The sequence below is a fragment of the Panicum virgatum genome, chromosome 4K, assembly GCF_016808335.1.
Source record: "Panicum virgatum strain AP13 chromosome 4K, P.virgatum_v5, whole genome shotgun sequence".
NCBI classification, from domain to species: domain Eukaryota; kingdom Viridiplantae; phylum Streptophyta; class Magnoliopsida; order Poales; family Poaceae; genus Panicum; species Panicum virgatum.
Genome location: NC_053139.1, coordinates 28,435,307 through 28,445,286, shown reverse-complemented (window position 1 = coordinate 28,445,286; position 9,980 = coordinate 28,435,307). Strand labels below are relative to the sequence as shown.

At 46.1% G+C, this 9,980-nt stretch overlaps 1 protein-coding gene across 3 annotated transcripts; it reads right to left on the bottom strand.

Moving 5' to 3' along the window:
• Window positions 1-5,500: 5,500 nt before the first annotated feature.
• On the bottom strand, window positions 5,501-9,029 carry LOC120703613. 3 transcript variants are annotated; one of them, XM_039987742.1, is made up of 5 exons: window positions 8,490-9,029; window positions 8,377-8,402; window positions 6,780-6,938; window positions 5,969-6,703; window positions 5,501-5,886 (listed from the first exon to the last, which is right to left on the bottom strand). In XM_039987742.1, exons 1-5 carry the CDS (start codon window positions 9,025-9,027, stop codon window positions 5,659-5,661), a joined length of 1,686 nt encoding a protein of 561 aa, XP_039843676.1. In that variant the 5' UTR covers window positions 9,028-9,029; the 3' UTR covers window positions 5,501-5,658. The 3 variants fall into 3 exon arrangements, with proteins under 3 accessions (XP_039843676.1, XP_039843677.1, XP_039843675.1); XM_039987743.1 differs by having other exon boundaries at window positions 8,377-8,489; window positions 8,560-9,025; XM_039987741.1 differs by having other exon boundaries at window positions 5,501-5,871; window positions 8,377-9,022.
• Between the last annotated feature and the right edge of the window lie 951 nt (window positions 9,030-9,980).

Sequence of the window (9,980 nt, the reverse complement as noted above, 5' to 3'; positions counted from 1 at the left end):
AGCCAAGAAAAAACAGGCGAACAGAGCAGGACAAGTGTATCATACAGGGAGACAATGGCAGAGACCTCAGTACACTCCCAATCAACCATATCAGAACACTCAAGCCCCGAGCCACAACCACCCAAATAACCAAGGGTTTTACCAAAACCAGTACAATCCAAACACTCCGCAACAAGCATATCAAGCCCACTATGTTAACCATACACAGCACAATCCTATGAACTATCAAAGCTTCCAGCCACCAAGCCTCCACTACAACCAAACTCTGCAACTCCAGCAAATGCCTTGGGTAACCCCGCAAAAACAAAACGAAGTCTTGCCACTTCCCCCACCCAAACAAGAGGCAAAGTAAATAAACAACCTAAACACTTCGTACAACGAAGTCTTAGCCATTTCTGGGGGCTCATCCCAACCCATCCAAAACAAAAGATAGCGTACAGAGTACGTGCGAAGAGTAAACCACGTGGGAGTTTCAACGACCTATGTTAAGTCAAAGTGGTCGCACATTCCCATAACCTTCGATCGCAGAGACATGCGACTCATGGATTACCCCCATGTAGACCCAGTGGTGCTGCAGGCAAATATCTCAGGAAGCATGGTTCACCGCATTCTGTTGGAAGGAGGAAGCTCAGCAGATATAATCTTCGCAGAAGCCTTCGATCGTATGAACCTCTCGCGGAGTCAGCTTCAGAAACCAGATTACCCGCTGATTGGCTTTGGAGGTGTTAGAAGCGACGGCGAACAAAACGATGAAAAATAGAAAGATCAAACCGTAGAAAGACACGAGGATTTAACGTGGAAAACCCCTCCAATGCGAAGGGTAAAAACCACGGGCGCCAGCAAGCAAGAACTTCACTATATCGGGTGTTTGTGTACAACGCCTAGCGGCGGCTTACAAGAGGAATAATAGGATTGATATTCTCCGGTGAAGCCTATGGGTTAGATATATAGGAGAGTCACGTGGTCTCCTCAACTTCTACTAGCAATGTGGGATTAAAAGTTTGCACCACATGGGCCTTAATGGGCCAAGCCCAAATTCCAACAATCTCCCATCAGAATTTGGATCGCAATATAACAGGAGGTGGCAAAATTACAGCCTTAGGAAAGATTGTACTACCAGTAACTTTTGGAGATGAAGACAACTGTAGAACAGAGTTGGTCACATTTGATGTGGTTGATACACCCTACAGATACAACGCAATCTTTGGCAGGGGAACAATCAACAAGTTCCATGTAGCAGTACACTACACAGACCTTTGCATGAAAATGCCAGGTCCTAACGGAGTCATCTCTGTTTACGGAGTCCAAAATGTGTCCAGAAGGAAAGAGTACCTGACGGATCTAGGACTCCGCAGTGTTCATGAGGTATCCAGCACACAGCAAAACGAAGTGAAGCCATCAATCCCGGCAAGACCACAGCCAGAAGGGAATGTGAAAACAATTCAGCTCTGGCCAGATAGGCCACAAGCGAAGGTAACAAATTGAGAGATGTCAAAAGAAAAAGAAGAAGAATTTGCGCAATTCTTGAAGCAAAACGAAGATGTCTTTGCTTGGTCTGCAGCAGACCTCAAAGGCGTCCCGAGGAACCTCATAGAGCATTCATTGCACACTTCGCAAAAGGTTAAACCAAAAAAGCAGAAACTCCGCAAACTGGCAGAAGAACGCATTCAAGCTGCAAAGACAGAAGTAAACAAGCTCCTCGATGCTGGGGTCATAAGAGAAGTGTTACACCCAACTTGGCTTTCGAACATTGTCATGGTCAGAAAAAGCAATGGAAAGTGGAGAATGTGCGTGGATTACACAGATCTTAACAAGGCATGCCCCAATGATGACTATCCATTACCAAGAATTGATCAGTTGGTTGACTCTGTTGCTGGCAGCGAAATGCTAAGTTTCCTCGACGCATACGCTGGTTATCACCAAGTTTGGATGATAACTGAAGATGAGGAGAAAACGAGTTTCATAACCCCGTTTGGCACGTATTGCTTCATGCAAATGCCCTTCGGTTTGAAGAATGCAGGAGCAACCTTTGCAAGACTAATATACAAGATATTAGAACAGCAGATTGGGAAAAATGTCATAGCATATGTTGATGACATTGTGGTCAAGAGTAACAAAGGCACAACACACATCGACGACCTCAGGCAAACCTTCGATAACCTAAGAGAAGCTGGACTCAAACTCAACCCCGAGAAGTGTGTCTTTAGTGTACAAGCAGGGAAAATACTGGGTTTCCTCGTCTCCCAGAGAGGCATCGAAGCAGACCCAGAAAAGATCAAAGCCATATTGCAAGTACAACCACCGAAGAGTATGAAAGTAGTACAGAGATTCATGGGCAAGGTTGGATCCCTCAACAGATTCATATCAAAACTTGCAGAGAAAAGCGAACCAATCTTCTAGTCAATGCGAAGTTCACAAAAATTCTAGTGGGGAGAGCAACAGAACAAAGCATTCGAGGATCTAAAGAAAAGCCTTGTAACACTAACAAGGCTACAGAGTCCAAGCGAGGGTGAACATCTCCTATTGTATATCTCAGCATCACTGAAAGCAGTGAGCGCAGTTTTGGTGAGAGAACAAATCGAAGATAACAGAAAGGTGCAAGCACCTATATACTATGTCTCAGAATTGTTGACGAGCTCCAAACTGCTATACTCCGAAGTAGAGAAGCTGGCCTATGCGGTACTCATGGCCACAAGAAAGTTGAAACATTACTTCATGGCACACCCAGTCATAGTACCAACTTCGTACCCACTCTGAGATATCTTCGGAAACAGAGAAGCAAACGGGAGAATAAGCAAATGGTCAACAGAGATAGCACCATTCACAATCAACTTCGTCCCAAGAACAGCGATCAAGTCACAGTCCATAGCAGACTTCATTGCAGAGTGGTCTGTGTCAGCAGAAGAATGCAAACTAGAGGAACCAATTTGGCAAATCGAAGTTGACGGGGGGGGGGGGGGGGCTAGGGAGCAGCTGGAGTGGCAGCAGCAATAGTAATAACCCCGCCATCAAATCAAAAGATCAAATATGCAAGAAGACTAAACTTCGCAACAACAAACAATATTGCAGAATACGAGGCTATAGTGCTAGCTCTGCAAAAATCAAAAGCTCTCGGGGCTCGAAGAGTACTCATTCACAGCGACTCTAAGGTGGTCTCCGGACAAGTCAAAGGTGAATTCCAATCGAAAAACAAAGAGCTCGCCAGATACACTCAGACTGTCAGGAAGCTGCAAAAATCATTCCTAGGCTTCACTGTGAAGAAAATCTCACGAACACAAAACAAAGAGGCAGATGCAATAGCAAGAGCTATATCACAGGGCCTAGCAATGCCACCTGATGTGTTTTACGAAGTCACATTCAAGCCAGCAATAGACGAAGAGAAAGCTTGCAAAGAGGTATCAGCAATAGAAAGCGAAGATTGGAAAACACCAATAATAGCGTTCTTATCAGATAACTTAGCCACTGAGAACTCAACAGAATATAATAGTCTCCAGACGGGCAAGAAATTACACTTTGGTGCAAGGAACACTATACAAGGGCGGTATTGTTGACCCTTACCTCCGCTGCATCTCCAGAAGTGAAGGGAAAGAGTTGTTGAAGGAAATACATCAGGGTCTTTGTTCCTCGCACATAGCACCAAGAGGACTCGTATCAAAGGCGTTCAGGGAAGGATTCTACTGGCCAAGGCCACAGCAGATGCAAAGGATCTTGTGCAGAAATGCGAAGCCTGCCAAATGCACTCAAAAACATCAAGGCTCCCAGCTCTCAAAATAAAACTTATCCCTCCAGTTTGGCCAATGCAAAGATGGGGAATTGACGTAGTTGGACCGCTCCCACCAGCACCAGGAGACCTTCGGTATGCCGTGGTCGCTGTGGACTACTTCACAAAGTGGACAGAATCAATAGCTGTCCCAAAGATATCTTCGCATTACATGAGGAAATTTGTCTGGCGGAACATCGTCTGTCGATTCGGAGTGCCCCAAGAGATTGTCTGCGACAACGCGACATCATTTGACAGCGAAGAGTTCAAAGGCTTCTGCAATAGTCTCAGAACAAAAATACACTTCGCATCTGTGTACTATCCACAGTCGAATGGAGCGGTTGAAAGAGTCAATGCAGAAATCTTCGATGCTGTCCGAAAGAGGCTCGAAGGTTGTCCTAAAGGAAAGTGGGTCGAAGAGCTACCACACGTACTCTGCTCCATACGGACCAAAACATGGAGACCTACAGGGTTCACACCTTTCAGACTGATGTACGGAGAGGAAGCGGTAACTCCAGAGGAGATAAAACTCAAATCTTTGCGCACTCAAACACAGAACAAAGATATAGAAACTGCAAAGGAAACCCTGGAAGAAATCAGACTCCAAGCAGTCACCAACTTAGAAAAATACCAAGAAGAAACAAAGAGATGGAGGGACAAAAATATCTCCGTAAAAGATATCAAGCCAGGAGACTTCGTCCTTCAAAAGGTCATGGACCACGTCAAGAAGCTGCACCCGAAGTGGAATGGACCATTCCTGGTAACAGAGATGCCAAGGCCAGGAGCCTACAGGCTGCAGACCATGGATGGGTCAGATGTCGATCACACTTGGAACATCCAGAACCTTAAGAAATATCATATGTAATTGTTGTAACGAAGTGCTCTGTGCCGTTATAAGCAGAAACTTCGATTAGAATTATTTTTTCTTTCTTTCTAAGTTTTTTTCATCTTCGAATGTAATCAAAATCGGAGGTTGTACTCTTTTCCTCGGACGGAACACTTTCATAACGAGAGCCGAGGTTTTTAACGAGGCAGCACTCTAATCAATATATATCAGGTTCCCAGAAACTGGAGTTATCTTTGCATTCATTAAAAAGTACCAAAGGTACAACGAAAAACGAAGGTCAAGCTAATACAGCAAAATGGTCTCAAAAAGTGCCAAGAGCACAGCTCATTACGAAGGTCATACTGATATCCTAGTAATGCAGCTTAACGTATCAAAGATACAATTACGAAGAATTCATTCAAAACTTTGTTTTAAAACACTGAAATGTAATACTATTACATGTTATCAGTGACAAATACAAGGATCCATTGTACAACATACAATAGGAACACAATGTAAAAATTACAACAGTGCACGAAGGCACAAGGAATTGTTGAAACAGAGTTTCACTTCGGATTACGAAGAAGGTTCATGAAATCTTCGTCATACTCTGGAATGTCCATGGGCTCCTCCTTAACCTCGGGATAACGGAGTATGGCATTTTTTGACATCAAACAAAACGAGTCCAGACGCAAAGTTGAATCCTCGTCAAGGACTTCGTCAACAGGCTCAGGCTTCGGCTCTAGAAGACCCCGAGCCGGAGAAACGTCGTCGCGCTGAATCCTTCGAATCTCATGATTTAATCTGCACGAACTAAGAACACTGCGATCGAAGTTCTTCCAGAAATTCTCGAAGTCGCGATCGCGAAGATTACATTTTTTAACTTTGTAATAAAAAACTGATCAAACGTTAACGCGGGAAACCAAGACTTCGCACGAAGCCAAGAAGACCAACTTAACATGAAACCACCATACATCACTTTCAAAGGGGTGGCGTCTAGCACCTGCGTCAAAATATAAGCTTCAGTGTATGCCTACACTACATGATCACATCCCTAATTACACAAATAACTTCACACCTCTCCACGACCCTCATCATCCTTCGGAGAAGACTCCACAGCAGGAGCACCTCCGGCCCCAGCGGCAGGGGCATCTCCGGCAGCAGCCGCAGTCCCAGAACCTCCGGCGGCATCCGCGGATGCAGGAGTGAGGAAGGGAATAGTAGAGCCAGCACCAGCACCAAGGAACTCTTCAGGAAAAGGATTCACCCACTCCCCCTGTTTGCCCTGTTCATAAGCAATCTTTAGATAACTAGTCATAAACGTCTCGATCGAAGCTAAAACAAACAAAAAAAAGGAGAAGTTCGAAAAGATCGGGGCATACCTTGTATCCTTTCTTCGAACCCTCCGCGACGAAGCTCATCATGCAGTGCTTCTGAACATCCCAGTACTTCTCAGCATAAACAGTCAATGCTTGAAGAGCTTCGTCACTGGAGCCAAATCGAGGATCAAACGAAGGGAATGAGAAGTTCGGATCCGACAGCGCCCCGAAATGGTTGCACCCCGCTTTCTCAAGACTATGAATGACGCCCTTTGCACCGAGAAGTCCGATCAAATTCCCGAACTCCGGAATCATGCCAGGCAGAGACTTAGCACAACCCCGAGCCCATTTGAGACTATGCAGATCGTCGGCCTTCTCAAAATCGCGCTCAGGAACGTAACCACCTGCGAGGCGCACCGCGGTACTGATATCACTGTTAATCTTCGTGGCTTCACGCTTCACAAACTCATCGAATAAGCGTTCATTATCTTTGAGACCCTTGACGATATCATTCTTGCAACGTAAAGCAGAATTGAGCTTCTCTTTGTCTTCCTCCAGACACTCAGCTTTCTTCTCTAAATCAAGAACCTTCGCCTCCAACTCCCGATTCTTCAAAACCTGCTCATCAAAGCTGGCCTTCAAACTGTCCATAGAAGCAGCCTTCTCTCGAAGATCACTCAGTTCTTTCTCCATGGCCGCCCTCGAAGAACCCTCCTCCTTAAGAGCCTTTATCTCCTTGCTCATAGCTATGGATTGGTTAAGAAACTGAGACTTCAAGGAGCGCCCAAGGAGAATAGTCTGCAAAATAAATTTAAAAAATAAATACAACAAAGATACGATGATACAAAAAAAACGAAGATATAAGTAACAATACCTTGAAACCGGCAGCTACCAGCGCATCACAGTTCTCGGAGTAACCCCCCTTAGTAAGAAGACTCTCAACTCCAGGCAAATAAAAAGACTCAGACAACTCGTTAAACATAGACATCTGTGCCTTGTTAACGAGGATGTCCTGTACACGAAGATTGTCATCCTCCACAACAAACGGATAACCGTCAGACTTCTCTGACTCTGAAATGAATATGGCACCATTTATGCCATTTCGAGTGATTTTGGTGATCGAATGACAACGCAATTAATAGGACTAATATGATTGTTAAGATGATCATTCTCAAGCTTTTAGGTTCAAGTGATGACAAAGAGAGAGAAGATAGTGCATCTGATGGTTGTCGGAAGAACCGACGCCATGGTATTTTGGTGCAGAAGGGAATCGAAGCCAAGTCAGCTTATAGGCACCGGATGAACCAATGGTTCAAAAAGGGGCATCGGTGCATTGGGCATACTGTGTTCCAGAGACGATGCAAGTCGCGCAAAAGCCAAGTCTTCAGCACAGGTTGAACCGGTGAAGCATCGGTGCATACCATCGGTGTAATGACGTCAGCAGAAGAGTTAAGTGTTGTGAGTGACCGGTTTAACCGACGGCTAAGCATCAGTTCAACCGGTGGTCACTGTGTCAGCTGTCTGGAGTTCAACGGCTACTTCGGGTTATAAGTGACCGGATGAACCGACGCTACCCCAGCCAGAGGCATCGGTTCATCCGATGATACGCAGATTTTCTGCTGACCGTTGGAGCAACGGCTACAAGACTTGGTGGCCTATATATATGCCTCACCCCAGCCATTTGAAGCTTGCTGAACATCCCACACACACCCAAGAACATCTCCAAGCCATACAAGAGCATCAAGATCATATCCTTAGCTTTTAGCACTAGCTTGTAAAGTGTGAGTGCTAGGATAGTTCTTAGTGAGTGAGATTGCAAGGCCTTGAGCCTTTGTACTGTGGTTCTCTAGTGAACCAAACAAGAGCTTGGTGCGCCGGCCTCCTTGGAGCTGCGAAGCTCGCCGGCAACGTCATCGACCCTCCGACTTACTATGGAGCGGCGACGACATCTTTGTGCGGGGGACGTGGAGACCCCCATCCTTTGTGGAGAAGCTCCTTAGTGGAACCCGGGGCCAAGGTGATCGTGATTGTGTTCACGGAAAAGACTTAGTGGCCAAGTAGCAATACTCTTAGTGAGTGCTACAACGTGGATGTAGGTATGCCTTTGTGGCTAACCGAACCACGGGATAAACACCCGCGTCAAGAGTTTGATATCTCCTATCCCACTCATTAAGCTTCCGCATTTCATACTAGCAATTTGTGTGCATTTACTTTCATAGAATAGTTTCTTGATAGGAAAGGTTATAGGTTGCTAAACTCTTTTGGGATAGAGGTTTCACACTAGAACAACCTAGTTGCACATCTAGATAGCACGTTTTATTTTAAGTTTTGAGCAAACTAGTTGGAGCCATAGGTCAAAGTTTTTATTAGTGCATAATTTACCCCCTCCCCCTTTTAGTCTAGAGCACCCGATCCTTTCAGACTCAGAACTAACTGGAACTGCCAGAGGAATCAGAAGAGCTCGAAGATACCTTCTCTCGAGACTTCGCAGCCTCCCCTGCAGCAGTCATCAGAGCAACATCGTCATGGCGGGGGCTGTCGTTACCGACGACATCAACATCAGCCTGAGTCTCCGCGTCCTCACCTGCCTTAGCAGACACTTCAGCAGTCTTCTCAGGTTGACGACGAAGAAGAAAATCGATCTTTGGCATTACCATGTCGCAGACACTTGGCGAACCTCCGGATAAAGAAGCTGTGTTGGCCAGAAAATGAAGAGGGTTTGGAATTTCACCATCCTCAATACTCTGAGGCTTCGCTCCAGGTGGAGAGCCAGCAGCAGCAGGAGGGGACGGTGAAACATGAGGCGAAGGCATGGCAGCAGCCGGAGAGGATTCGCCTTGACCCGCAGATCCACCTTGCGGAGTACCCTTGACAACACTGTTCTCCGACCCTTCGCCGGCAGAAGCTTGCTCCGACTTTGAAATGTTCCCCTTACCACCATGAGGATCACTTACCTTCCTCTTCCGTCCACGACCACCGGTAGAAGGGCCACCTCGCGGACCATACTCGATCTTTAGTGCGTCAAGGACACGGTTGGTGCGAGGTCCCAAAACACTCCGCTCGCGAGAAAGAGCTTCCGCAGGAGTGAAAGGACCTAACAAGTCAACCCTATAAGTATACATAAGATTTTTCAAACTTATTAAATTTTTTGAATAAAACAAACAATCAAACTTGGGATTAAAAATCAACAGTGTCATCTATTAGGGATTACAAAGATTCCCCGGCCCCAACAATTCACGGCAGGATGATGGTAACAAGACGGTCTTGGACCTTTCCACGGCCGGTGCAAAATTATCAGGTGGTGGTCACCTCGCCTGCACCCTTTTCGGTTTGGGCCCACACAGCCGGGTAGGTTGCAACTAGCCAGGAAAGCTCCATGGACATGTGGATGAGTCGTCACTGCACGGCAACAGTTCCAGCAGTAGCCAGATATGAGAGCAGCTGTTCTCCACATCATCAAGCTGCATGCAGTTCCCACAATAATCTATCTCTTTCATTATTCGTACGTCATCGGTCGATCACCTCTTCGTCAGTTCCGTGGACGCACACTGCTCATGTGTGCATAACTGCAGCGACGACCTGCTAGATGCTGTATGTCCGGCCTCAGTGCAGATGCGTGCACAGTGGAAAATTTTGCACAGTGCTAGCTGTATCTACGTACCTTCAATTCCAAGCAACAACGTACGTAACTGCTCATTCACCTGTCGATCTATTCCACACACATAGACAGACACGGTGCAAGCTTAGCTATCTCTCTAGCTTAGCTTGGAATGTAGCTATAAATTGAAGTCGCTAGCTGCTTGCCGAATTTCCAGGGCATTTCAAGTCTATCACGGTTCCAATAAGCCGGCCGTTTTTCGTCCCACCGATTATCACAGCTCGCCATAACATAAGACGTCTCTTTCGATCGACGACCGCACCACTAGGGCGGCATTACGTCTCCGTATCCTTGCGCAATCTGCTGGTAGATAGATAGTGCGGGGATTTCTATTCATCACGCGCGCGATATTTCTCCAAGCCATCGCAGAAGTAGGCAGACAGCTGTCCCCACCATGTTATGTTCTTTTTTTTCTTT